Source organism: Pyrenophora tritici-repentis, chromosome 5 (genome assembly GCF_003171515.1).
Source record: "Pyrenophora tritici-repentis strain M4 chromosome 5, whole genome shotgun sequence".
In the NCBI taxonomy this organism is placed as follows: domain Eukaryota; kingdom Fungi; phylum Ascomycota; class Dothideomycetes; order Pleosporales; family Pleosporaceae; genus Pyrenophora; species Pyrenophora tritici-repentis.
In genome coordinates, this window is record NC_089394.1 from 2,738,347 (window position 1) to 2,766,344 (window position 27,998).

Here is a 27,998-nt window from a genome sequence, read left to right on the forward strand (position 1 = left end):
CACACCAAGAGGTCGCCTGTGCAAGCGCGCCAAGCGGGCAAGCCACGGCGAGGACGCGGTGCGGCGGCGATGCAACGTCGAGGTGTGGAATGAAGAGCAAGGGAAATAAGGGTAGGAGGGCGGAACAGAGGATCAGGCGTAAGGGACCTCGGGAACAGACATACTCAAGGAGATATACACAAACCTCATCATTTGATGGAAAGACATCTGCGGACATACATGCATCTCATCTCGAGGAAAAAAGGGAGATGAAGATGACTTGTCCGCAGAGCTTCGCTGTCAAACTTCGCGATGAGGGGATATCAATCCAACACGCGCCCGCAAGAGAGAGCAATGACACAAGACAAATAAACACAGGAAATAATACATTGTGGTGGGGTATATTGAAAGAAAATGGGCCAAAATGTAGAATAGAAACACCGACACATGAAAGCGGAGAAGCAAGTTTCATCAACGCGAAAACATGTGCCATACTCCCTGTTCAGAGAGCGTATTCGCATCATCATGAAGAAGGGAGAGAAAACTTCAAACGCAAGGTTCGGTCTGAGCAATTACGGCTCATCGCAGGTCGGTCAGGTCGTTGGTTGTCTAGGAGCAAGTCCAGTCGCCGACCGGTTGACGCAGAAGGCAAGCAAAAGGTCAGGTGGTCGGCGACAGGTTTGCCATAATTATTCGACAAATACGGATCTTAGATGAACGGATTCTGCTGTTGCTTTTCTTGCGGATATGGCGACTGAGCGTATTGATTCGAGAATGGACCGGCGCGGTCATCGGCCGGGGAGGGATCAGCGAGTTGACCATGACTACTCACACGTAGGTGTCCGGGTCTTGCGGACTCCGTCACCGCGCGTGCACCAACTTGGCCGACCTTCTCTGTCGCTGGTTGGATACTGTCGTTGTGTTCAAAGGTAGAGAAGGGCCGGGGCGCAAGCGTATATGGCGCTGCTTTGTTGACGTTGTAGTCGTTGGGCACATATTGTGGCGGTGCAGTAGTAGGATAGTCGGCACTGGGTTTGGGCTCATGGTCATGGGAAGGGTCAACAATGTATGGGTTGCGTCCAAGTTCTGGATCGTCGCGACGGAAGAGATGAATCGAAGCGTACACGAGGCCGCCGATGGCAATGAATAGCCATACGACGACCAGGGCCGTGGAAATGAGCGCTTCGTTTTGAATACCGCTCATCAACTTGTCAATAACACGGTCGACAGCTTCGGTGATCTCGTCCTTTGCTTTGCCGTTCGGGTTCGCAAGCAGTTCGCTGGCTGAGTCTGAGTCGCCTGTCTCGGCGAGGGCACCGAGAGAGAAAGTGTCGTTCGCAACGCCGGGAAACTGGACGTGCGCATTCTCTGATACCCAAGTGAGACCTTTTTGAAAGCTGGCGATCTTCAGTCCAATCAAGCAGTTGAGCACTTCCTTGATCGGATCGTATAGTACAGTGCCACCGAACGTGTCGTTTAGCGTGGTGCTCATCTGATCAACGAATGAATTGAGAGTATCGTTGACTGCGGTCGTGCTTGTGTTCACCCAGCCAAAGATATCTTCGTTGATCTTGTTGTCCAGTTCACCGATGGCGCCATTAACACCATTCGACCATGACATGGACGCATTGTTGAGCGAGGAAACGACTTTTCCGGCAAAGTCAGCGACTTGATCCGTGAGTTCCGGGGTCTTGTCTTCGATGGCCTTCAACAAGAGATATTGACAGAAGCAGGAGAATAGACCGGCGACACCCAGGGAAATGAGGAACATCATAGGGATGGAAGTGGCATAAGCCCAGGCCCAGCGGATTACAGCTTGTCGTCGAGCTGAGCCGAAGCGCTTTCCGAACCACAGGCCGATGCCGGAAGAAGTCGGGCGGGACGCAAGATATACGACGTCCATGCCCTCGTGGCCCTCTTGAAAGAGAGCAGCGCGTTCTTGCATCTTCCGGTAGCGGCGGGTTTCCATCCAAGCCATGGGGACGCAAACAAGGATAGCTGCAGCGATGAGGACACCGAGAGCAATCTTCCGTGCGTTATAGGCCAACTCGATGAGATCATCGAAGAACCCATTGATAGAGTTGCCGTCGGAACAGAAGGTTAGTGCCTCCTTCTGTGGCACTGGAAGGACTGATCGGTTGAACTCAAAGGTGTCCATGCCCTTGATCAACTTTTTGACCTCCTCAAACGGCAGGCGGATGATGTTATCCGTAAAGTTCTGCACATCTTTGAAGGTGGGGATTGACTGGTTGAGCTTCTGAAGACCCTCTGTCATCTCAGGAGGCATCTCCAGCGACTTCAGCTTCTTGATCTGGTCGTCCAGATTGATTTCTGGCTTCTTGAATCCCGGAATGTTGAAGTTGAGTTTACCCATAATGGAGTTGATACCGTCCGAGACGGATTTGACGGCGTCGCCCATGTCATCAGTGACGGAGTTGATAGTCTCGTTGAGTTGTTTGTTGATTGCGTCGCCGATCTCTACAGCAGCATGAAGACTGCCACTGACGGCAAGGGTGATGAGGCAAAGGTAGGTACTTGTCATCATGTGAATGACGAACAGAATAATTTCCTCGACACCCGTGACACTCATTTCGAGCATCTTCATGAGGCCGCTGATGGCCTTTTCGACGCTGGAGGCAGTCATTTCGTTGAGACCCTTGGACATGTAGTGGGGCATTGAGGCCATGGAGCTGCCGATATTCTCGACTTGGTTGCAAGCACTAAGGGCTTCCCGGCGGGCGGAAACGAGACTTGAGTCAGTGCTTGCGATGGCGATTAAGAGTCGCACAAGGATGAGCAGTAGTAGAATGGTCCATCGATTGATCCATATCTGTGAGAGCCTAGCTCGAAGGCCGAGGTATGGTTTGAAGTTTGGTGTCTGGTTTATTGTAGGTCGTGGTGCATCTTGCGGTGGGTAGTAGTCTCGCATCTCATGACTATCGCCAGCGGACATAGATGGAGGCACAGGTGGGAAGGGTTGCTGTTGGTTCGCGGAGGAAGTCATCGCAACGTTGGATGACTGCGAAACGTGGTCTGGTCGACGATTAGAGACGGAAGAGGTCCAGGCGTCCAAGAAAAAGAGTAGCAGATGTGATGTTGCGTTGAAAATAAGTGTAGTCGCAAGAGTAGGCCAGCTAGACAAGGAATATCTGCCAGAGATGGTTGTGGCGTGGGAGAAGAATTAGGCAGAAGTGTTGAAATGGAATACAATAGACAACAATGAAACAACCGAACGCTCCGTACAATGCAATAAAGGAAACAGTAGGTGAATCGTCAGGTGAAGGAGAGAAGGTGGAGAGAAGCGCTGTGAATAACTACTTCACAATGACTAGAATGAATGGGCTGCACGTACCGCGAGGAAGCGAGGACTAGTTGCAGGCCCCCCAACGGGTACCAATAGTACCTCAAGGAGAGGCCTGCACGACCTGATAGTTTCAACAGTGCATACAAGATGGCGAGGCTCAAGTTAGAACAGGCGATTCTGGGTGTGGTGGAGGCCCGAATAGGCGCCCGCAGAAGTGGAGCAAGCCACTCCCGACCAGTCGTTTGCTTGTCAGCTGGCCGGGCTGGCGAAGTCCCCAGACAAGACACTAGGACAAAATGAATTGCCAGCGTCTGTTATTCCGGGCGGCTTCACCTCGAGTGGTTGTCGCAAGTTGTCTGAGCGGGTGTCCTTTGTTGCACGGGCTTGCGCTCATCGGCATGCAACCATGCGCAGAGACAGCTGGCAGGCAGATCTGGCGACCTGCACAACCTCGTCACGTCTGCGGCCGTTGCAGGAAGGGAATAATGTCGAGCGCAAGGGAACACGACCTCTGGACGTCGGTCGCTGGCAGAGGAGGTGCTCAAGGCGCTGGAGATGGGCGAGGCCCGCGGTTTTGTACTGCGCCGCTGTCATGCCCTGTTTTCTGTGCCGACGTCATCCTGCAACACGCCTCCAGTCGTCTTCTAACACGACAACATGCGAACTCGCAGTCGTGAAAATTCCATCGCGCGGATAGTTCATCTCGAAATAGATCGCATATTAAAATCCGGCGCCGTGATGCTTGACTGTAGCGATACCTGCACAGAGTGTCCATGATCGCGAAGAGCGCCACGTCCCCGATCGGGTGGCTGCGGCGTAGCGCTGCCGTGGAGAAAGCGTGGCCCATGCTCGACCGCTCCTGTCCAATCAAGGGCTTAGCGGCTGTTGAGCCTCAGACAGCTGCTCGTTTTCGTCCCAACCTCATCTCCTTGCAAGTTTTTGTCCTCTGCTCGTCCTGTCGTGCTACATGTAATGCTGATCGCCTTTTTTCACGTCCTGATACCTCTGCCCACTATTCTTCTTATTTGCGCAGTCTTTGGACCATGTGCACACATCGCTGGATTGTTTATCCAAGATACAGTGAAGACGCAGCACTGACACCGGCCACTGCTCCCTTGGTGCGGCATACCAACACTCTTCAAGCTGCCCCAACTCTTTATGTCATCTCTCTCATAATGCAAAACAGGCCATGTCCCATCATATTGTAGAACTCTCGGGATAGGTATCGCTCTCTTTGCTGCAAATCCCACCTGGCCCGTAAAACTGTTCGACTATCATCACGACCCCTTAAACATCTGGAGTATGGGATTTCAGTGTTGAAAAAAGCTGATTGCGCGACCGCTTTATAATTATACAGAAATGATATTGATGCTTAGTAGCAGGTTTTCACAACGCAGTGTTGTGACATCAGTACAAGAAAGCAGTCAAGTGTTATGCGCACACCTTATACTTTGTAAGTGACAGTTTACGTGCGACCGCTTCATAGACACGATACGATGACTGTCTGTGCGGACGAGAGTCGCAATCCGAACATAGAATGGGTACCACTTCCTATCATGCTAGACGTACTTTCTGTTTCCTGGGTGCGTCTTTCCTTCCGGTTGAGCTTGTAGGTATACTCTCAATCTTGGTCGTCATCCTTTTCCTTTTCACATCTTCTCCCTCGCAGTCTATCATCATCAACTCATCAGTCCCTTTCTGTCCCTTTCCAATTTCCATCCACCCATCATCCGCTTGATAGTGCTGGTCGCTACCTATCATCCTTTCATTTTTCACTCAGTCCTTGCCCACATGCGAGGAATGGTGCAGTGAGGAGTACTCTGTAAAATCCCTGAAATCAACATTTCTGGCCCGTTCTGCCCGATCCCGGGCGCCGTCGATGTTGGTCGCCCGTGCAGGCCGTGCTTTGTGACGATGGCTTCACAACACCCCGCCAACCAATTCTTTCACCCACAACACCCTTTCCCGTCCGCCCGCCCATACGCTTAACCTCTTTCGACAACCGCTTGCGGGACCTCTGGAGCGACTACTGACTTCACTTGGTGCAGCTTCTAATTCTCTACCGTGTAGATCTCTTCGCTTCGCATTAACCACGCACGTTACAGCTCGCGCATCAAAAACTTTCCCTTGATAACGCAGTCGTTTCGTAGAAAGGCGATTAATTGGGAATACCTTGCACTGTCAGTATTCACCGCCTACGCGACATCGTACCGCCCTGAACTCGCGCCCACGCACCGCTGGATACACCGCTCAACGAGCAGGTGAGCACACATTCGACCCTTGTGACCGATATCGCAGACTGACTTTAGCAGTATAATATCCAGACCTCAGTAGACTGTAGGCTTCTCTCTCCCTCTTCTACCGTCATCAGGCAGACTTTGTGGCAACCATTGTTCATACTAGGCAGCGCATAGCCTCACCATAGGTTATACTTCCGCAGCAGGAACTTTACAATTGAGCTCTGCTCGCTCACCTGAGCAGCCCGGTAGTAGGACTTATTGTAAGTATAAGAGCATTAGCTTTCGAGATCGTGGCGTATTCTTACTTTGACGCAGGTCAATTCCTTAAAGCACACGCTCGACTGTAAACATCGTAGCACTTCTGTGTGACCTCTAGCAATCTCCAAACCCCGCATCTGCAGGGTATCGACTTACAGGTATGTGAGCGAACTTGCGTTTCTCGTCCACTCGGAGCTCGTCCATATGCTCCGAGGCGGTGACTACTCATGTCGTCTACCATTGGTGCCTTGAAGACTTCGGGACCGCCCGCAGTCTTCACAGGTTAGAGACGCATATCATAGTTACGGTGTGGGCGGTGACGCATTTACTATGGTTCCAGCGCACATATTGAATCATTGCTAATTTTCCAGTGTCCATCGCAACTCAGACCCACCTCTTTGACACTCACCGACATCGGTTCCTGGCTGTATCAAATCTCCTCTACGCCCACTCAGGTGCATTTACCCTCACAAAAGTACCTAAGCACTCTAGCCAAACCTTTGGTCTACAAATTACAGATCCCGTTTCCTCACCCAGGTGTCTCAGTTTCCTTTCTTCAACACCAATCGGTCATCAAACAATGTCTCCTTCTATGGGAAACTATCTGCAAGCTGTGCTGGGTAGCGGATGTCCTGTCGTCAATAGTAATGACTTGCCAAATGTCAAGCAAACCCAGGGCACTCCTCCGGCTTCCATCAGCAGCAGGGACGATACTTTCCACGACCATGGGAGCACCGATGCCGACTCAAATGGTAATGGGACTGCGACCCTTAGCAGTCCTATGAGCCCAGACGCCCTTAACCTCAGTGGTCTGACGATGGCCGATAAGAGCCCTCCTGCACGGAAGAACGAGGAGCGCTACAGTCAGCCCGCTCAACGTGGCTCGAAGTACAACAACACAAACGTCTATGTACCTCCTGGCCGTGACTTCCGAGGCAACCATCGTGCACAGGCCTCATACGGCAGGGGAGGCCCTGGCGGTTTTCGCAACTCTCGCGCCTGGATGTCACCCGACGCTCAGGTCCAGCAGGAGTTCCTGATTGTCCGTAACTCGATGCGCCGCTTGTTCAAGAATTCGGATGTTGCCAAGTGGAAGCTTAGCGACTATGTTGCTCATAAAGAGGCGGTTGTTGCATCAAAGGCCAACCAACTGGCGCGCCAGGTAGAGTCAAAGGAAAAGGCTCTCTACGTATCTGGAGACATCCACCCCGAGGTCCAGGAATTTCTCTACAAGTGCGGGCTGCATGGCAACTTCGAAGAGGTGGGCAACTACGGTCGCGCCCTTGGAATGCAAACCATCTGGTGCAACGACTGGCTGAACGGAAAAGACGAGGTATCGCCCTGGCCGTCGCTGGCTGAGATGAAATGGGAGGGCGACGACCGCGCTAAGACTGGCGTCGGTCGCTTTCTACCTCTTCCCCGCGAAGAAGGTCCTCCAGGACTTATCTGGAATCAGTTGCCCGTGGTTGAACAGTATCCCATGGATCAGGTCTGTAAGATCCCCACTATGGAGGACGTCTACCTCCCCGTCGACTGGGACATCGAGGCGGATCACGAGTATCTCTGGAGCAAGGATCTGGAAAAGGCCATGGACGACTTTTTGGAGACTTAACAAGATACCCATGCGGTCAGCCTTCCAGCACTCATATTTTATGGCTCTTCTTCACGGTCTGCAGACCAACTTTGTTTTCGGATTGACTCTCGGTTACGCATCGATTTGGCTCGCGCCCCACTACCAATGTGACTATTAGCTACTACAACTGTCACTGACCGCTCTCTGGCCAAGTCGATCGTCATCGCGTTAGAATTTGGGGAGTAATGCGTTGTATTTTCACATGTCACGCTCTTAGCGTTTCCACGATTTACAGTCGTCTTGTCATTCTGCACTTCGGCAGACACGATACGACAACCGACTATGCCTCAGCACTTCACAGCATCCGGCCTTCACGATTTTGATACCCCTGCTTGCAATTCGCAGCATTTCACAGTAAGGCAGCCTCATGGCGTCTGGTTGCACACCTTTGCTTCGTCGATTGACAGAGAAGTATTTGGAGAGTACATTTGATTCCTGTGCTTTGCCGGCGTTGCTTTTTCATTTTCCTATTGGGCGGTAGCAGCATGTTCTGTTTCTTGGTTCGACACAAGATACCTCTCCCACATTTTTTTACTGCTTCCCTTTGGGGCCTCGATACCCCTCGATACCCCAAGTCCGAGTTACTTCCGTATAGAAAAAAAAGATCAAATCCTTCTTCATTCTCAGATAATTCCCGTGATGCTACAATGCAAACAGCTGTGCTTTCCAGCTATGTCTCCGCTTATCGGAAGCTGTCGGGCTGACTTTTAGGACTGCAGCCTGCTGCCACGATTCCTCCGCACACCGCTAGAAACATGATCGTGTCTCTCAGGCTGAAGACCCCGCTTTTCCTTTGTACGTCATCCGTCATCCGTGGAGCCAATGTGTTTGCGGATGTCTATTACCAGTTGCAAACAACATCAATTGCGGTCAGTCTCCGTGGCTCAGAACAAAGATTCGACGCGGTACTCCCAATGCGGCTGTGGTGAGGGATGCTGGGGCCGCTTGCAAAACTGTAGGCTCGCGCCTTTACTTGGATCCCATGGTGTTTAGGTCCTGCTTGTACTCGTCTCTGGGTTGTACTTTAGGGGTCCTTGCGGCGAGATGTGTCCCCGGTTGGTACAGGTACAGGTTGCAATTTGGACTCCAAAGTCGCCAATTGATTCTTCCCAGTAGACCCTCCTCAAAAGATATCTCTTATCTCCGTACCGTGCAAGTAACAGGCTCTCAAGTAGGACAAGTGAGCTTATGTGCCTGACGGCACTGTGATGATAACAACGGCTGTGGACAACGCCGCCGCCGCTGCTTTCGCTTTCGCTTTCGGATCAGCCATGTCGCCGTAGGTAGGTCTTCTCGATTGCTTTCAAAAATCATTCTTCCATATTGATTTTCGCTTTTTGATAGTAACTAACCTTGGACAGAGAGATGGTAATGACAGCACGAAAAAGATGAAATCCTCGAACAAGCCAGCGGAGGAAATATTGCAAATTTCGAAATTGGAACAAAACAAGAGGAATATAGACAGACGCCCCATGGTTTTGTTCGCATCGTATTCCCAATCAAGATTACATCGTCGCGCCACAAGGAGTGTATTTCTCCTCATCGGGTGCCTTACCGCGAGGCCCCCATCATCCACTAACGCAAGGCGCTGACAATCACATTCCTTGACAACGCATCAGCCAGGTCATATGAGCCCTCAAACCTCAGATTTCAGGGTTAACCTCCTTCCAGATATAGGTTATTTGTGCAGAGCTGCAACCTCAGGTACAGCATATCGTCATTCGAACTGGCATGCGTTAGGCGACCAATTTCCCACTACGGACCCTTATCTTCGACCAGATCTTTCGTCATGTGCAGAATCCTAATACTCTCCCCGTTAGGACAGCTAACTACATCCTCTCTGCCGCTCCTGGCATATCCACACTTTTCGTAAAGCGCCACCCCACTCAGCGTAGCACCCATCTCCAGTCTCGTAAACCCTGCCGTCTCGCCCTTTTTACCCTCTTTGGCGCGCGCCTCGCAGTACCGCATCATCATGGTCCCCAGCCCGCGGCGCGCGAACGAGGGAGAAGTGAAGATGGCGCGGATGCTGGCACGGTCACAGGCCGGGTTGCGCTTCTCTGGCATACGCAGGGGCGAGGGCGCAGAGTCGCCGCCGTACAGCGTTTTTCTAAATGACCATCCACCGCATGCACATATTGTCTCAGGCTGTGCGACTGGGTGGAGGATGAAGTATGTGCTTTTGCGGAAGTTTTCAGTTCAGGTGTTGCTTTGGTGGGGGGTGGTGGACGCCTTAACTTACTGGTCATGGATTAACACGGAGTCGGGGCCGAAGAGATAGCCTATTGAGCCGTCGAGCTCGGCTTGTGTGTAGTACCCTTTTCCTAGTGCGCGCAACGAGTCTCCGATCATTTGTTGGAGGGAAGGTATGTCGGCTGGTGTTGCGATGCGGAACGTGTATTGTTGAGTTGTTTCTTGGGCTTTTGCGTCGGCTATTGGGTCGTGCATTGTGTGAGAAGGGGTGGAAATTGAATTGACAGTGAGGTTTCAAGGTGTATGTTGATCAAGGATACTCTGTAGTTGCAATGGTGGAATCTTTGGAAACTTGGATGTTCTACAACTAGACCGATATCGCGGTGTTCTTTCCGGACCTACCTATGTAGGCATGGGTCGCTATCGGCTATCGTAACAACTCAGCTTACCCGTCGGAAACCACATCAAACTCCAACTTGGCCATCAATATGAGACAGTGGCATCACAAGCGCTTGCGATTGTAGGGATACCTAGAGATACTTTCGCAGGTGCTGCGCCAAGTCGGAACTTGACAGGCTATGACGTCATCGGGACTGCCCGTCTTTCTACGCTGCATACTTCTCCAGAGCCACCAGTTCCGATCATCTATCTAGGCATACTGAGAACGCAGGTCGATTGTCACAATATTTCACAAAAATAATGACGACGCGCTCTCATTCTAACAAAGTCGACCAGACAAGGAGTACAAGCGAAAGAGACGGAGAAAGCTGTCTTATCAGGGATCTTCCCACTGCGAACCCAAGTTCTTGATATTGTCAACTTGATACATACCCGGGTTGAGAATGCGAGATCGAGTCAGTGAAAGAGTACCCTGTAGCAACATGAGTCGCCTACGCGTTATCAAAACGGTCGCGGCTTTTATGCAAATTGCGCGGCAGAACGGTGGGTCGATATGTTTTTTCTTTTTTTCTCAAATACGTCTGTGGGTTGAAGGCTATTTCAAATTGTACGTTGGGTGCGGAAATTTTGACAATGCGGGTGTAGAGTTGCCGGGTGACTGGTCACTGTTCGGTGGATGTCTTCCCGTTGAACACTTGGGGACCATGGAGCCCGGCGTCTGAATCGCTAAGTCTGGTACTCAAGCTTCGAGGTTACATATTGGCTAAATATCAGGTGGTACTTGGGCATTCTCTTGACTATTGGCTTGTTCGCTAACTACGAGCCCGTACCTACTGTATCGCTTTGGCTATCACAGCGCTGATACTACCTCAGATCTTCAAAGCTCTTATCGCAAATCGCAAATTGTTTCTGCTGAAGGCAATAACCTCGCTCGGAAGTCCGTTGACCCTCCATGCGAATCACTCACTGCTACTACAAAGTTACCTTCGCCAGCAACTCTACTCTAGGTATCCTGCTTGCTCATGAAGTATTTCCCACGTCCGTTGAAGAGGCGTACAGGTTCGAAAACGACATCTCCAAATGGACTTCGAGATTAGGGAGTCTCACGAGTCAACGTCCCTGCTACACCGGTAGACGTGCATGGTCATTATCTCCACATCATTGCTCTACTTTTGGAATACTGCTTTTAACTACTAGTGATTTTTTGGTCCACAGCATTTGCTCAGACTTGTTCTGCATCGTATGAGTTTGCTTGTATGATAGACTTTCTAAAGTGCCGACGGAGACACCGACCAACATGTGTAGAAGAAAATGTCAGAGGTTTACCGCCGAACAACGATGAACCTGCACCGTCGTGTTCGCCGTGTTTTGGCATGGTGTAGTACTTGCTTTTGGCGCCACGTTTGGAGCTGAAACGCTTTAGAACGTCAGGCGTCCGTAGCGCTAACTAAGATAGCCAAACGGGAAATAGCGGGATGGACCCCCATCTTGTCGATCAGCCAAAAGAACGGCGTCCGTAATCGAAAGCGTGGCTAGTATGATCTCCAAAAATTTTAACAGTACTTTTTCGTTCGAGAAGAAGTTTGATCATCGACAATCCCAGTCCCAATGCCATGCGTTACGGACTCCGCAGCAACATCAATCTCTATCAACTCGTCTGATCATTCCAAAACAGTCGCTCGCTTGTCTCCTCAACTTCTTACACTGACAGCTCTAAATTTGTCGCTGTAACCAATGATTTGCGGTACTGTCGCAAACAAGCCGAGGCACGGCAAGGCTGTCGCGAGGTCACCGGGACCATCCTCGCCCAATGTTACTGACTTGTTGCAAGATCTACGGGGGTGTCAAAAAAGAAACATGCTCATGCATGGATACGATGGTAGCTCTCGGTAGTCGGAATGGGTCGAACGTCTGACTGGATACCACTATGAGGGTGTAAGGTGCCGAGGATCAACACCGGGCTTGTCCTATACCCACATGTACTCTTTTCGGAATCCATGATGCTCTTCATTGTCCTTGGCCGCGTTTGGAAGACGATGTGTGACCGGGGCATCACTCCCTGTGTTATTTCGACGTGCATTTGGCCAATCCAGGCTCTTTCTGTTCAACAGCATCCTCGGCTTCCAGCTCAGGTGGAGTCATTCTCACGTTTTAGATGAGGCCATTGATGCCTTGGTGGAGCCTGAGCGACGCCCCTCCCGAGTTTCTCCATGTTAGTCATGGGCTTTTTCAACTTGGCGGCATCGCTGGTGGAGCAGTCTGGGAACATAAGAAGGAGGGGACGCAGCTTCAGTTGAAGACCATCAGGTACGGTTTTGATCTCTACAACCAACTTGGTTCCTACATTCGCTTCTATCTACTTCACTTGGTTCCTACATTCGCTTCTATCTACTTCACTTCTTCGTAATATCCATCTCGACATCAATACCTATCACCAACATCTCTGCTAGCAGGCTTAGCACATCAACCACCATGTACACCAAATCTATCCTCATCACTGCCCTCGCCGGTCTTGCTACGGCCAGTCCTATCAAGGTTCGTCAGTTCGGCGGTATCGGCGGTACCGGAAGCAGTTCGAGCGAGTTCAGTCAAGGCGGATGCAGAGACATTCTCTTCGCCTTTGCTCGTGGCTCTACCGAGATCGGCAACATGGTATGTATCCACCAAGGCCTGCCAATGTATGATACTAACAGTATCCAGGGAACTGTCGTTGGTCCTCCTACCTCAGACGGCCTAAAGAAAGAGTTTGGCGCGGATGCTATCGCCACTGAGGGTGTCCCCTACGCCGCCTCAGTAGGCACAAACGCCATACCTGGTGGCACCGACTCGCGCTCCAAGAAGCTCTACCAGGACACACTCAACTCCATGGCACAAAAGTGCCCTGACTCAGTCATTGTATCCGCTGGCTACAGCCAAGGCGCCGCCGTCAACCACCGCGCCATTGAGGAGCTCGACCAGACCGTCCAGGACCAAATCGCCGGTGTCGTTCTATACGGAGACACCCAGAAGGCTCAGGACAGGGACCAGATCCCCAACTTCCCCAAGGACAAGGTCAAGATCATCTGCCAGCCTGGCGACGCCGTCTGCGTGGGTACTCTGTTGGTTCTGCCTGCCCATTTGACCTACGGTCTCCGCGCCAGTGAGGGTGTCGACTTCCTGGTATCCCAGATCAAGTCTACACAGGCGAAGATCAAGGCTCGCAACGCGAAGCGCGAGGCCGAGAAGGCGGCTGAAGCTGTGGCAGAGTCCGTCAAACGTGTTGCTACGATGATTGTGGCTTAAGTTTGTCACAGATTGATGATTGTTGTGGATGATTGAATTGTACATATGGATTTCGGTTCTCGTCTTGATGGATAGTTGTATATCTTTTTCTTTTTCTTTCCTCGACTTATTATCTCTTTAGATCTTACGAATAAACTATTTGGGCCCAACAACTCAAGAACTTGCATGCATTAGTTGTGTTGTTGTTGTTGTTGTTGTTGTTGTTGTTGTCCAAAGCCGAGGTGAAAAAATAAGAGGGGTAATGCTGTTAATCGGTGTTGAAATAGAGTGTGGTGTTGTTGAACGGTCTAATGGATGTATGTGGTTATCGATAAGCCACTTGGCACCCCTCTACTTACGCCAACACAGGAAGTATTGCCCCGCTTGTACTGCTCGACTACTTACTACGTACATGTACCTTACGAACAAGATAGTGCTGTGCCTCGTTACCTCAATAATTGTGACTGGTCTTTTATGCAAGTTTTTAAACTTGAAAAAGAGCTCGTATTTCTTTGACTTGTAAAGTGTTCGAGCACAGCAATGGGATCACCCAAGCCGGACTTCACACCACCAGACTAGATATGGTAGAGAAGTGCGATTTGGGATGACTGATGATACTGACACAGCTGAGTACTGACGAGATGCCGCTGGCAGGACTGTCGGAGGTTTATCGACTCAAGTCTCTTTCTACTACTTCCCCGCCGCATATTTTCAATGTACGACGTGTCTCTTAGCCTTGTACACGTGTCCGGGATATTACGATGCATCAGAACAAGTAGGGAGTCCCTGGCGAGAGATGTGCCCTCGACGGCCGTTTTCCTTTGGCCACTCACATCGAGCCCCGTTACACCCTTACGCAGCAGACTAGAAGCAGCCTCCAATGGCGTCGGCACTCGAAGGCTTGTTACCGTATTGCGCAAGCAGCGAGACTACGACTGGGTTGGCTATAGGTGGATGACATAGTAGTTCGCAGCATTGTCGCTCGTTGGCCCACCCTCCTAGCAGTAACCATACTGCACCTCACAGAGCAGTCATCCAGATCCGCTACAACAGTCAACGAAGACACTCTACCGAATCGAAAATATATGCGCTAAGATGCCTTCTCCTCCCCCATCATCAGAAGAAGCGGCCCGCCGACAAGCCGAAGCGCGGGCGGCCGTCACCGCCTCCCTCACCAGCGTCGGCGTCTCAGTCGACAACGAGATGCGCACGCGGACAGCCGACCTGCACGCCAACTCGGCAGCCATATCGAAGCAGGAAAAGGATCTCGCAAAACAGACGGCGGCGCTGGCCAAACAAACGGCCGAGTGGGATAAATTATTGCAAGGAGGCACCAAGAAGTTGAATGAGGTAGGGGACATGCAGAACTGGGCGGAAATGATCGAGCGGGACCTGCTGGTCTTGGAGGAAACTGTAAGGCTTGTGGATGAGAAAGGCAAGGGAAAGCCGGCTCGAGAGCAGTCGGCTAGCGGAACGTGGTGGTAGTATGCAAGAGTGAGCCCACAACAATAACTAATGACGACTTGTTTGTTGTATCTTGCAAAGTAGGCATGTCCCTTGTGATTGACACTTGCACTATGTACGTATGGAGCATTTTAGCAAGGCAAAGCGATGGTATACCAACTGTGAGCAATAGTGGTGATGGGAGAAACGACGACTTGATTCCAGCCCTAGGCCGGATGTAGTGTTCATCATGTACCTATCGATTTGACGACAGCGCGTTGCTTTCGTGACGCTCTAAGCTTTGCGCTCGGACCACGAGGGCACGAGCCATGTCGCAATGATGCGGAAACTGCTACTCGCTACTTGCGGTGCTTGCAGCTTAAAGCTTTACCAACAACTTCACCTCGTCCCCTCACCCCGACCTAGAGGTTCCCGACAACAAGAGATTCGGCGCCTGTAATCTGCCTATAGACGCACAATCGCTATACAAGAAGCACGCCTGCACCGTGGTTTCTAATAGCAATTCACCTACTCACTCACGCCGGCTCTATAACCCAGGCAGCTCAGTTGTACCTGAGCCTTCCCGGGACTTTGCAACTTTCGCTTCTGTTTGACTCAAGTGACAACCTAAATACATCATCACGACCCCGCTTTTCGCTCCACAAAAGCGACCGACACTTCAGCTTTTCTGCGCTGTCGGTAAAAAGGCAATCGCAACCTGCCTCCGGACAAGCGTCCAACCGCCGCGGATATCACGCCGTGCCATCCCGACGACGCCCACGCTCACGCAACCACTGCGCATCTAACAGCAACTCTGTAAAGCTTGCATGTGAGGCAGCTCCGCCTTCCGAGCGCCCGGCGCAAACATGAAGATCAAGAAGCAGGCTACTTCGCGACATGAGTCTACTCTGGTATGTATCACCCCTCATGTACCCCTCGCCACTACTAACATTACCTGTACAGTCGTCGATGATAGCAGACTTCGTCAAGGCAACCGAGTCCATACCCTTATTTCAACTGCCCGCACATCTCGCCTCGTTCCCCCGGCACTGGCCCTTTCCCCGTGGTGATGCATATCACTGGATCCCTGCGCTGAACCGTTTCGACCACATCCTCGAGCTCTTCAACAAGGAGTATGCCCTGGTGGACGGGCCGCAGACACAGCCTTTTCAGCGCCGGCTATTGCTCAAGGGCGATGTCGAAGAAGGAAGCCCCAGCTCCAACCAGACCACGACCGACGCCGTCCTCGATACCCTGCACGTATCCAAGGATGGCGACCGCAAGCTGATCGAGCAGATTCTCAACTTCACCCGTATGCTCTTGGAAAACTGTGGCAATCGCAGCTTGTACTCCAGCAGTGAACGCCTAGATAAGCTGCTGAACACGACGTCCATATCTCTTCTCAAGGCTACTCTGCGCCTCGGCCATCGTCTTGCTCAGCGCTATGCAGCTGCCCGCATGCGCCTGGCACCCGCTACACTCCACCCATCTCTCCTCTCTAGCCACTACAACATCAACCTCGACAAGGTCCAGAAGCTAGCTAGTCCTTTCGCAAAGGGTCCCACAACAGCAGCGCCTCTGTTCGGCACCCCGTCAGCCAAGGGCAAGGACCGTACCGGTAGCACTGATAGGCTCAGTCCCTCTGACTTGGTTGGCATGTACTCTCTGTCCGACTCGTCAATGAAGCAGGAGTTTGGTGGTGTTCTCATTTCGTACTACGAGTCCACCCCCTCGGCCGAAGAAGGCAGCAGCAAACCGTCGTCTGTAGAGGCACCCGTGCCTACCACGCCAACCCCGGTGCGGAGAACATCGAGTATGGGGCCGAGTCGGACACCTCGACAGGCCCAGCCTGCACCCGCTTCCGATTCGCCGAGCACGTTAGCCATCACCCCCGGACAACCTAGCAGCAGAACAAACGGACCAAAGACGTTCGAGCTGTTGGCCGACAAGGTCGCTAAGAGCGATATCCATGACCTGGTTAAAGAGGGCCTCGCAAATCTGCCAGAGGCTGTGCACTACGAGTTCCTTCACAAGCTCCGGGTTGCTTACATGTTCAACAATGGACGTACTGGGCGTGATGATGCGGTCGCTATCCGCCTCCTAGCCATTGCCAATATGGGCTATGTACATGTTGAAAAGGAGTTCATGGCGAAGCTGGGCCAACAAGACGCGGAAGAACCACGCCGGCTACAGCTTGCCTACCAGCTTTCCGAACTAGTTCACCCGCCCGGCAACGGTGAGACCGGCATCTCAATGGAGCTCCAGACCTTTACCATGAACGCTCTTGAAGCGCTTGCAAAGCACAAGTCGAAAGCTCCTGATATTTGCACTGCTCTCGGCGTCAACGTTAACCACGGTGTGCTGTTCTACGTCGTGCGCAAGCTTGTTGCTGGACTGTACGAGGAGACTGGTAACCCCGACGATCTGGACGAGTATGAGTGGCGCGATGCTCTGTTTTCGCTTCTGAATACCCTACCCACCTCACAGACACGTACCGGTGAACAAATGGTAGCTGCAGGTCTCTTAGAGATTCTTGTTGATGTCCTCAAGCTTCGTACAGCAAAGGCCGAGCGCAATCACCCAAAGATTCTCAACTTTCTTGATACATTCGTTTACAATCTGCGAGACGCCTTGCCAGCACTTGTTGCTGCAAAGGGCCTCGAGATCATTTCTGATCTTATGCAATACGAAGTCGACACCTCCAAGAAGCTAGCCGAGGAGGACAAAGGCATGCCCAAAGAGTACAAGACTCAGCTTACTGATTATCAAATTCCCTTCTATCATCAACAGACTCTCCGCTGGCTTTTCAAGTTCCTCAACCACATGATGACTCATGGGGTCGGCAACTTAGATCGATTGATGCGAAACTTGATTGACTCACCACAGCTGTTGAGCAGCCTGCACACAGTGCTCTCGAATGCAAAGATCTTTGGTTCAACTGTTTGGAGTATGGCTGTTACAATCTTGACCAGCTTCATTCACAGTGAGCCTACCAGCTATCAAGTCCTATCCGAAGCAGGGCTTAGCCAGGCCTTCTTGGAGACAGTTGCTGGAGAGCCCGCTTCGGAATCTACGACTGCGGCTAATGATAGTGAGAGTGCTTCGACCTCGACATCATACCCACCACGCAAAGAAGGAAAGCCACTTGCTGAGGGTATTCTGCCTGTTGCTGAAGCCATCTCCACAATTCCACCGGCCTTCGATGCGATCTGCTTGGCAGAAGCGGGTATGAAGCTCTTCCAATCGTCCACTGCCCTCAAGCGCTTCTTTGAGATCTTTGAGAGTCCTGCTCATATCAAAGCACTCGACGCTGATCCAGAGATGCCCACCATGATCGGAAACTCGTTCGATGAGCTAGTACGCCACCATCCGCCACTGAAGGCTCGTGTTCTTGCGTGTATGAGCGAGCTGATTGCTCGTGTGGTCCAACTCTGCGCAGACAAGGCCGAGAAGGACGGCATTGGAGCCAAGTTATGGACCGAAGATGCCGCTGGAAAGCTTGCTGTTGCAGGTGGTCGCCAAGCACTGTGTGGTTCTCGTCAACAGCTGATAACCAGCCAAGCCTCCGACAAGGCTGGTACAGATGTTGAAATGAAGGACGCCGATGAAGCTGCCAACGAGGTAGTTTTCATCGAACAGGTTACCGAGACTGAAGACAACACCAAGGGACCTACCACAAGTCAATACATCCGCGTGCTTTGCCGATTCCTCTCAGGGTTCTTCTCCAACCACGCAATGTGTGCTGCCTACATCGAGCTTGATGGTGTCGACTCGATTCTCGACATTTCTAATCTCGCTTGCCTAGACCCGAAGCCCAGCGAGAATCGCAGCATGTTTGAGCATTTTGGTCACGTCGTCCAGGTCCTTGTGGAGCAGAAACCACACATTGCTGTGCCATCCCTTATCAAGCGCACACAGCAGGCTCTGGAGCGCCTCCAGCCACTGCTCGATCACACCGGCAAGCAAGCTTTCTTCGCTCCTTTCACCAGCGCTGGCACTCCTCAAGACAATGAGCATGTGCAGCGTGGCACGCAATATGTCAAAGCCCTTGTATCTGCACATACTCTTGTTGGTGCCATGACTTTGACATTCCAGAGCCAGATGTACAGCAACCGTTCTGCGCACAACGTTTCCAGCCAAATCAATCTCGCAGATATGTATGCACGCCTTGTCGACAGCCTTGGCAAGCTGCACCGTAGCTGCGTCTGGGAAGAACTTCTCCTCCAACGCAACATGCCTACTGAGTGGGAGAAGGAGACTCGCGTCGCCAGCTCTGGATTTGGTAATGATGAAGCAGACAATGTCTTCCGCATCGGGAACAGTGCCACTGAGCCATCAACCGGAACAGAGACTTCCGCTGCTTCGCGCACAGCCTCTGAGACTGCTGCTGTGAGCCAGAACAGTGCTAGGTTCAAGAATACACAGACTCTGCGGAATCTTCTAAGCAAGATCCCTACTGAAATTGCGCCGTTCTTCCAGTCGCTCGGTAAACTACTGCTCTTCCGTCGTAGCTTGGAGCCGTATCAACGACAATGTGCTACTATTGTGGCAGACCAACTCGCCCAAGCAGTCATTGACCAGCTCGAGTACGAGGGTCCCAAAGACTCGGAGATCATTGAGGATCGTTATGCGTACTGGATTGTAGTACTTACATCCTTATCGCAGCTCATTATTGAGCCTCATGTGGATCGACCTCAGGCACTGACTCTGCTACTCGTGTCATTCCGTAATCTGGGTGGCTTTGAGGTTCTTGCGAATATTCTCAACCAGTTTTATGAATCGGCGCTTGAGATCACTCAAAAGCAGGCAGAAGAGAACAACGAAGAGTCTAAGCGACTCCTCAACTTATCGCTTGGTGGTATCAAGATCATTCTTGCTTTCTTCTCTCATATCATCAATTTCAAAGTAATCGGAGAGTCACCACAGACTGCGTCGATGCAGAGTCGGTCAGATCGTGATAAGGAGCGGTCCGACTTTTTCTTGACGGCCCAGTTTCTCGTAGAGCTACGTTATGCAGTCATCCGGCCTGTTGAGAAAATCTGGAATTCAGAGCTCATTGACAAGGCTACTACGTCCATCGTAAAGACGTCCATCAACATCCTCAAGTCTGTCCTTGAGTGCGAAGGCGAGGGCGGAGCCTTCAAGAGCATCGACAAGATTCCAAAGCGCAGCAAGCCAATCATCAAGCCATGGACCCCTCGTAATCAGGAACACATCCCCCGATTGAGGGAAATGCAACACGAAGAGAGCCTTGCCGAAGAGGCGCTTTATCGCTGCGCTGATAATTTCAACATGGCAAGCGAGTATTGTAGGAACCAAGCTCGTCCGCATGTTTCGAGGAACCCGATACCGCAGTACGAGATTCAGACTCGAGGTCCACCATCTGCATCACCAAGTAGAGCTGAGGTCGTGGTGCCCGAGCACACGGATGATGCTAGCATGACTTCTAGTGAGGTTACGCGGGACGAGGATGAATCCCGGCACCCAGAGACCCAGTCTGTTCAGATGGAGGATGCCGATGCTTCTGTAGCTACACAACCGGAACCGCCTAGTTCTGTTACGCCTGTACCAGCAGACCAGTCCAATCTGCCGATTACCGCACCGCACGATGCTCTTGCATATCAGAAGCGCATGGCTGTAGGCAATTCAACCGAACTCGTTGCCCTGGATCAACTGGACGAAGAACGATTCAAACTTCGACAGACCCTTGTTGATCGTTCTCTTGACGTGCTAAACTCTCATGAGGATGTCACGTTCGAGCTTGCAGATCTGATCTCTGCCGCAGTCTCAAAGGCACCCGAGCCAGCCTCTATGCGTTCAGATATTGGAAGTACGCTTGTGCAGTCTCTCATATCGCTACAGAGCGAAGATGACTTCCGTACCCAGAGCAAGAAGATAACAGCTTCAGCGCACCTTCTGGCCTTGGTACTTCAAGAGAGGGAGTTCTACGATGTTATTGTGGAAGAACTCAAGGACAACTTCACAATGCTTCTGGGATTCATCAAGATTTTCCCAGATCAATCTGCCGAAGACTCTTCTCCTTGGATCGGGCAGGTGTTGCTCATTATCGAGCGATTGCTAGCCGAGGATCAACTACCGCAGCAGATTGCATGGACCCCGCCGACTGAAGACTCCCAGGAAGAGACTTCAGTTGACCAACTACCTGAGCCCATCGTGAGTATGGAGGAGAAAGACAAGCTTTTCAGTGCCATTATCGAAATCCTTCCTCGCATTGGCAAAGAGGAGTCTCTGGCTCTATCGGTGACACGCGTGCTAGTCATGCTTACTCGGACACGCAAGCTTGCCATGCGTCTTGCAGAGAAGCGCAATGTCCAGCGACTGTTCCTGATGGTCAAGCAACTTTCTGGTATCACCAACGAGGGATTACGTAGCGCTTTCATGATTGTCCTCCGTCACATGATTGAGGACGACGAGATGATCGGACAGATCATGCGTACGGAGATCCAGCAGATGTTTGAGTCACGTGATCGAAGGCAGACCGACACGACTGGATATACCCGTCAAATGTATGCACTGGCTATCCGCGCGCCAGAGATCTTCGTCGAGGTTACCAATGAGAAGCTCCAATTGGCTCGAGTCGATCCAAATCAGCGGCCGCAAACCCTTGTCCTCAAGAAGGTAGAGCCATCTCCAACTGAGGTGACAGACACCATTGGATCCTCGGAAGTCGTCTCGGAAGCGGACAAGCCCAAGGAATCCAGTGAAGCGCCGAAACAGCCATTCCTCGAGCGAACAAAGACATCTGACCTCAAGGTACCCGTTGTTGAGAACCCTGATGGTGTCATTCACTACCTCCTTTGTGAATTGCTAGCCTACAAGGAGGCTGAAGACAAGCCTGAGCCACCCAAGCCAACTGAGAGTGCACCTGAAGGACAAGCAAGCACTCAAGCAAGCACTCAAGCAAGCACTCAGTCGGGTTCTGAAATGACGCCCATTCCTACTGCTGCTTCCTCTGAGCCTGCCAAATCCGAGAAGCCTGTTTTCAAGGCAGATGCACATCCCATCTACATTTACCGTTGCTTCATCTTGAAGTGTCTGGCAGAGCTTCTGCAGAGCTACAATCGCACAAAGATTGAGTTTATCAACTTTTCCCGAAAGGCAGACCCTTATGCTGTGACACCATCAAAGCCTCGTTCCGGCGTTTTGAACTATCTCTTGAACAACCTGGTTCCTATCGGCACCCTGAACCCCGAAGGCGATCTTGCATTCAAGAAGAAGTTGGCGACGTCAAACTGTGCAATCGATGTTATTGTTTCACTATGCAACAAGACAGGAGAGCATACCGTTCCCAAGACCGATATACCGCTGTCGCCATATGTGGAGACGGAGCCAGACTTGCTGTTTGTACGCAAGTTCGTCCTAGAGCATGCTATCAAGGCCTTCAAGGATGCAAATGCTTCGGATGAGCCACTGGATATGAAATACTCGCGTCTCTTGAGCATTGCAGATATATTCTCCAAGATGGTCTCTCAGCGTCCGAATGGAGAGATGCTCACCCAGAATGCGGAACTCACGCCAAATCTCAAGCAGATGGCCAAGATTATGTATGAGAAGAACTTCGTTACGATCCTGACAACGGCAATCTCAGACATCGATCTCAACTTCCCCAATGCCAAGCGAGTGGTCAAGTACATACTAAAGCCTCTGAAGTGGCTGTGCTACGTGGCCATGGATTTAAGTATGCATTACGATACATCCTCAGCCCCCGATTCTGCCGACGAGTATGAAATCTCAACAGCGTCTGATGATGACCTTGTCGACAACACACGCGAGGAGACGCCTGATTTGTTCCGCAACTCAACACTGGGCATGTTTGAGCCACCCCACGAGTCTGAGTCTGACGAAGACTCTGAAGGTGAAGAAGGCGAAGAGATGATGTACGACGACGCATACGCAGACGACATGGAGTATGACGAAGCTGATATTGGTGACGACGATGTTGTCTCAGATGAAGACGAGGAGATTATGGAGATGGACATTGATGGCATGGGTCCGATCGAAGGTCTCCCTGGAGATGTTGACGTTGAGATTGAGCTTGATGATGATGAAAACGGCATGGGCTCAGCCTCTGACAATGAGTCTGATGATGATGATGACGATGAAGATGGGGACGAAGATGACATGGATGACGACGAAGGTGACGATATGGATGATATGGATGATATGGAGGAGGCGATGGACGCAATGGAGGAAATCACAGGTGACGATGAAAACGCCAGCCTTGGCGAAGACCAAGAAGATGACTGGAGTGATGACCAGGACGACTTCCCTGGGGGCATCAATGGTGATGGCGGTATGTCTGCGGGTGCACTTGGCTTTGTCATTGATCAGCCAGGCCATACAGGCCAGCTTCTTGAGCAAATGCGCCAGCAAGGTGGTCCAGATCTCGACGACTTCTTGGAGGATGGAATCGAGGAAGAAGGTCCGTTCCTCCATAGAATAGAACGCTCGGAACGATCGCTAACACGCCTAGACATGGATGATGAGGAAGAGGAATACGAGGAGGACCTCCACTATGACCCCGGCATGGATGAAGACGAGGAAGGCCTACCGGACCTCGGATGGGGGGGCGGCAGCTGGGAAGACCAACCACCACCCGCTGTCAGGCACACGCACCGTCTGAGCCCATGGATGTTCCCCGCTGGTCCAGGCGATAGAATTCTTGTACCAGCCTACCGTTCCCATCGCCCGGGAGCAGGGCCTCGAGTTACTGACGATGGCATCAACCCTCTGCTCCAGCGAGGTGCTCGATCGGAACGGGATGGCTTCATACGCAACGAAGGCAACAGTGACTGGGTCCATGCTATCGAAGGTCGTGGTCCTCGTATGTTCACTCACGCTGACAGCCCCGTCTCTTTCATCAGCAATCTCCTGAATGCCATGAGCTCTGGCACTGGTCCAACACTGCAGCAGCATGGCGGCGCACTTCACCTCTCTTTCAACAACACCATAGGCTTGCCACCATTTGATACTGGGATGCGTCGCGACATTGCACGGATGCGAGAGTCATATACATCGCGCTCAGCGCGTGAGGATCCACATTCTGCAGTGGCCTTTGTGAAGGCGTATACTGTCTCACGCTGGCAAGAAGAGGCTAGGATACTTTACGGCCCTGCTGCAATTGAAAAGAGTCAACGAGTAATTAACTCTATCCTCAAAGTCATGATTCCTCCAGCAATGGAAGCGGCAAGAAAGCGTCAAGAAGAGCGCGAGGCTGAAGTAGCTCGCAAGCTCAAAGAAGAGCAGGAAAAGAAAGAACAGAAGGAGCGTGAAGAGCGCGAGAAACGCGAAGCTCAGGAGAAGGAGGAGCGTGAGCGACAAGAGCGCGAAGCTGCTGAGGCTGCAAGCCGGGCACAAGAACAGCCTGCCACAGAAGAGGCCGCAACCGCAACCGCAACTTCGTCCGAAGCACGGCCGATGGAGGGTGTTGAGGCAGGTCAATCTTCTACTGCATCTGCCAGCGAAGAGCCCGCGCCTGCGGCACCTGCTGCGCCAACTGAGCCGCGGATCATGACTACCATTAGAGGACGGGAGTTTGACATCACCGACTTGGGCATCGACGTCGAGTATCTGGATGCTCTTCCAGAGGAACTGCGCGAAGAAGTCTTGATGCAGCAGGTGGCTGAGCGTAGAGCTGAACAGCGAGCTGAACAACGAGCTCAATCGCGACAACAGCGACAGCCACAATCTCAACCACAGGGACAAGAAGCAGCTGAGCAGGAAGGAGATGCATCTGGGGGCCTACCTACGGATATCAATGAGGAATTCTTGGCAGCGCTTCCGGAGGAGATTCGTCGCGAGTTGCTTGCTCAAGAAGCCCAGGACCGCCGCCGTCGTGAGCGTGAGGAAAACCGTCGTCGCAATCAAACGAACGCTGCTGCTCCACAAGCAGAAGAGATGGACACTGCAAGCTTTTTCGCATCCTTGGATCCCCATCTACGAGCTGCTGTGCTTATGGATACGGATGAAGACACCTTGCGGCAACTTCCACCTGAGCTTTCTGCAGAAGCCAGGGCAATGGGGGGTGATCGTCGCCTGCATCAGTTCAACGATTTCGGCTATAGGCGTAGTGACCGTAGGGATCAGCCGGAAGATCCGACACAAAAGAAGAAGGCCCGTCCTTGCGTGCAAATACTCGATAAAGCGGGTGTTGCAACCCTCCTTAGGCTCATGTTCATTCCACAACAGGGCAGCGCCAAAACCAGTCTAAGCTCGATCCTACGTTATGTCTGCGAGAACCGCCAGAACCGCGCTGAAGTCATCAGCATCCTTCTTTCTATTCTCCAGGACGGTAGTGCTGACGTCAATGCGGTTGAGCGCAGCTTTGCCCAGCTGTCGATAAGAGCAAAACAGCCCTCACAACCTGCGGACAAGACTCCAAAGGTCTCTAAGAAGAATGGCGCCTTGTCTATCAACCCGGATGTTTCCCCACTTATGGTCGTTCAACAGTGTCTTAACACGCTCACTCAGTTGACTGAAAAGAATCCTGCTGTCTGGTCATTCTTCTTGACGGAACATGAGACCGGCGTCGGATTCAAGAACCGCGCCAATCGCAAGGGCAAAGCCAAGGAGAGCAAGGCAAGCAAGTATCCTGTAAACGCATTGCTTTCTCTGTTAGACCGCAAGCTCATTGTTGAGAGCTCTACTATCATGGAGCAATTGACAACGCTGCTGAAGGTCATCACGTTCCCACTGCAGGTTCTCAAGAAAGACAAGGAAAAGGCTGCCGGGGAAGCCAAGAAAGAAGCTGAGATTTCTGCAGGAGGTCAGAATGCAGGAGCTGTGGAAGAGGCCCCTGCACAAGCTGGGGCTCAGGGTCAAGATACCGAGATGACAACGGCTCCCCAGGCTACAGAAGAAACCGAGATCGCTGCTCCCGAGGGTGAAGGCAGCACATCCAAACTTGACGAGTCGAGATCCGAGGATGATAAGGCTAAGAAACATCGTTCCCTTACACCACCCGAAGTTCCAGAAGCCAACCTTCGACTTGTTGCCAAGATTCTAGCCGCTCGGGAGTGCAACAGTAAAGTTTTCCAGGAAACTATATCGGTCATCAGTAATCTGTCGCCAATTCCAGGCGCCAAGGAGATATTTGGACAGGAGTTGCTAGGCATCGCGAAAGACCTTGCTATATCGTCACTTCAAGATCTCAATAGCTTGACGGTCCAGGTGTCAAAAGCGAGCTCGCCGACTGATGTGCAAGGCATCGCTCTCGCAAAGTTCTCCCCAGCAAGCTCAGACCAGGCTAAGCTACTGAGGGCGCTCACTGCGCTAGACTACCTCTTCGACCCGTCTCGCGACAGCAAAGATAGACCCGAGGCTGCAGCAGAGGCCCTTGAGCCGGCTCAGAAAGAAGACATTCTTTTGACCCTATATGAAGACAGCGCTTTTGCGCCCCTGTGGGAGAAACTCAGCGAATGCCTCACAGTCATTCGTCAGCGCGGCAACATGCTCAACATCGCCACCACTTTGCTTCCACTGATTGAGAGTCTCATGGTCGTGTGCAAGAACACCTCTCTCAAGGAGCTACCTCTCTCCAAGATGCTTCCCAAAGAGTTCGCCTTGTCTAGCCCGCCACCTGAGAACAAGATGGAGAACCTGTTCTTCAAATTTACAGAAGAGCATCGCAAGATTCTCAACGACCTTGTCCGCCAGAATCCTAAGTTGATGACTGGTAATTTCTCTCTCCTGGTGAAGAACTCCAAGGTCCTGGAGTTTGACAACAAGCGCAACTACTTCAACCGGAAGCTGCACTCTCGCGGTCCCGATCGACACCATGTACACCCACCGCTGCAGCTCTCTGTTCGCCGTGACCAGGTCTTCCTTGACAGCTTCAAGTCGTTGTACTTCAAGTCAGCCGATGAGATGAAGTATGGCAAGCTCAGCATTCGTTTCCACGGTGAAGAGGGTGTTGATGCTGGAGGTGTCACTCGAGAATGGTTCCAGTCCATTTCACGCCAGATGTTCAACGCGGACTACGCTCTCTTTGTGCCTGTTGCTTCGGATCGCACTACCTTCCATCCTAACCGACTGAGCTCCATCAACCCCGAGCATTTGATGTTCTTCAAGTTCATCGGTCGCATCATTGGCAAGGCGCTTTACGAAGGCCGTGTTCTTGACTGCCATTTCAGTCGTGCGGTCTACAAGCAAATCATGGGCAAGCAGGTCAGCCTCAAAGACATGGAGACGCTTGACCTCGAGTACTACAAATCTCTGGAATGGATGATCCACAACGAGATTACGGACATCATAACAGAGACCTTCTCAGTAGAGGTTGAGGCTTTCGGCGAAATGCAGACAGTCGACCTCATCGAGAACGGCCGTAACATCCCGGTCACTGAGGACAACAAGCACGAGTACGTTCGCCTCATCACGGAGCATCGCCTCACAGGAGCCGTTCATGAGCAACTTGAAAACTTCCTCAAGGGCTTCCACGACATTGTCCCAGCTGAACTGGTCTCCATCTTTAGCGAACAAGAGCTCGAACTTCTCATTTCTGGTCTGCCCGACATCAATGTAGACGATTGGAAGAACAACACGGAGTACCACAACTACACAGCCGCCTCACCACAAATCCAGTGGTTCTGGCGTGCCGTCCGAACGTTCGAGAAGGAAGAGCAGGCCAAACTGTTGCAATTTGTCACTGGTACAAGTAAGGTGCCGCTGAACGGATTCAAAGAGCTCGAGGGCATGAACGGCTTCTCAAAGTTCAACATCCACCGTGATTATGGCAGCAAGGATCGTCTGCCCTCCAGTCATACCTGCTTTAACCGTAAGTTATTGTCCCCCTGATTGTCCATTATTTCAATACTAATACTGCCACAGAGCTCGATCTTCCTGAGTACGAGACCTATGAAGATCTCCGCAAGGCACTGTACACTGCTATGACTGCTGGTGGCGAGTACTTCGGCTTCGCCTAAACCTCGCCTATATGGCAGCTCATTCATGATTGTGCTTTTCGAATACATGTTACGACTGTTTGCATTGCAGGCGCAGGAGGGTGTACGGGATATACCCAAGGCGTGGCGAAAGGAGGCACTGGAGCATTGGTAGGGACGAGAGTACATTCACTTCTATGTATGAGTATTGGTGGCTTTAACTATTGCGGTCATTTTCGAAAGGGTTTGAATGGGGGAATGCCTGACAGTGTGATCGAGCAGATAGAAGGATTGGGAGTGCAGGCCCATGTCCTTTCTTGATGTAAGACTGGGCGCGAGACTGGAGAGATCAGACACGAAAGTTTCTTTCAAAATATTCGTTCGATGAC

General features: G+C 51.7%; 7 protein-coding genes across 7 annotated transcripts; 5 read left to right on the forward strand and 2 right to left on the reverse strand.

Annotated features, from left to right (window-relative positions):
• Positions 1-688: 688 nt before the first annotated feature.
• PtrM4_110320 (uncharacterized protein) lies at positions 689-2,983 on the reverse strand (the record flags this gene model as incomplete). The annotated part of the gene is made up of 1 exon (XM_066107882.1): positions 689-2,983. The coding sequence occupies one exon, from the start codon at positions 2,981-2,983 to the stop codon at positions 689-691; it is 2,295 nt and encodes a 764-aa protein (XP_065962331.1).
• A 3,378-nt stretch (positions 2,984-6,361) lies between these two features.
• PtrM4_110330 (uncharacterized protein) lies at positions 6,362-7,393 on the forward strand (the record flags this gene model as incomplete). The annotated part of the gene is made up of 1 exon (XM_001935735.1): positions 6,362-7,393. The coding sequence occupies one exon, from the start codon at positions 6,362-6,364 to the stop codon at positions 7,391-7,393; it is 1,032 nt and encodes a 343-aa protein (XP_001935770.1).
• Positions 7,394-9,215: 1,822 nt separating this feature from the next.
• On the reverse strand, positions 9,216-9,862 carry PtrM4_110340 (acetyltransferase; the record flags this gene model as incomplete). The annotated part of the gene is made up of 3 exons (XM_066107883.1): positions 9,216-9,221; positions 9,248-9,593; positions 9,657-9,862. The coding sequence occupies 3 exons, from the start codon at positions 9,860-9,862 to the stop codon at positions 9,216-9,218; spliced, it is 558 nt and encodes a 185-aa protein (XP_065962332.1).
• A 2,616-nt stretch (positions 9,863-12,478) lies between these two features.
• On the forward strand, positions 12,479-13,288 carry PtrM4_110350 (cutinase precursor; the record flags this gene model as incomplete). The annotated part of the gene is made up of 2 exons (XM_001935733.2): positions 12,479-12,658; positions 12,707-13,288. The coding sequence occupies 2 exons, from the start codon at positions 12,479-12,481 to the stop codon at positions 13,286-13,288; spliced, it is 762 nt and encodes a 253-aa protein (XP_001935768.1).
• A 1,074-nt stretch (positions 13,289-14,362) lies between these two features.
• PtrM4_110360 (GCN5L1 domain containing protein) lies at positions 14,363-14,752 on the forward strand (the record flags this gene model as incomplete). Its single annotated transcript, XM_001935732.2, has 1 exon — positions 14,363-14,752. The coding sequence occupies one exon, from the start codon at positions 14,363-14,365 to the stop codon at positions 14,750-14,752; it is 390 nt and encodes a 129-aa protein (XP_001935767.1).
• Positions 14,753-15,576: 824 nt separating this feature from the next.
• PtrM4_110370 (uncharacterized protein) lies at positions 15,577-22,683 on the forward strand (the record flags this gene model as incomplete). The annotated part of the gene is made up of 4 exons (XM_066107884.1): positions 15,577-15,621; positions 15,674-21,484; positions 21,644-22,560; positions 22,680-22,683. 4 exons carry the CDS (start codon positions 15,577-15,579, stop codon positions 22,681-22,683), a joined length of 6,777 nt encoding a protein of 2,258 aa, XP_065962333.1.
• Positions 22,684-22,915: 232 nt separating this feature from the next.
• PtrM4_110380 (uncharacterized protein) lies at positions 22,916-27,651 on the forward strand (the record flags this gene model as incomplete). Its single annotated transcript, XM_066107885.1, has 3 exons — positions 22,916-23,153; positions 23,205-27,503; positions 27,557-27,651. The coding sequence occupies 3 exons, from the start codon at positions 22,916-22,918 to the stop codon at positions 27,649-27,651; spliced, it is 4,632 nt and encodes a 1,543-aa protein (XP_065962334.1).
• Positions 27,652-27,998: the final 347 nt, after the last annotated feature.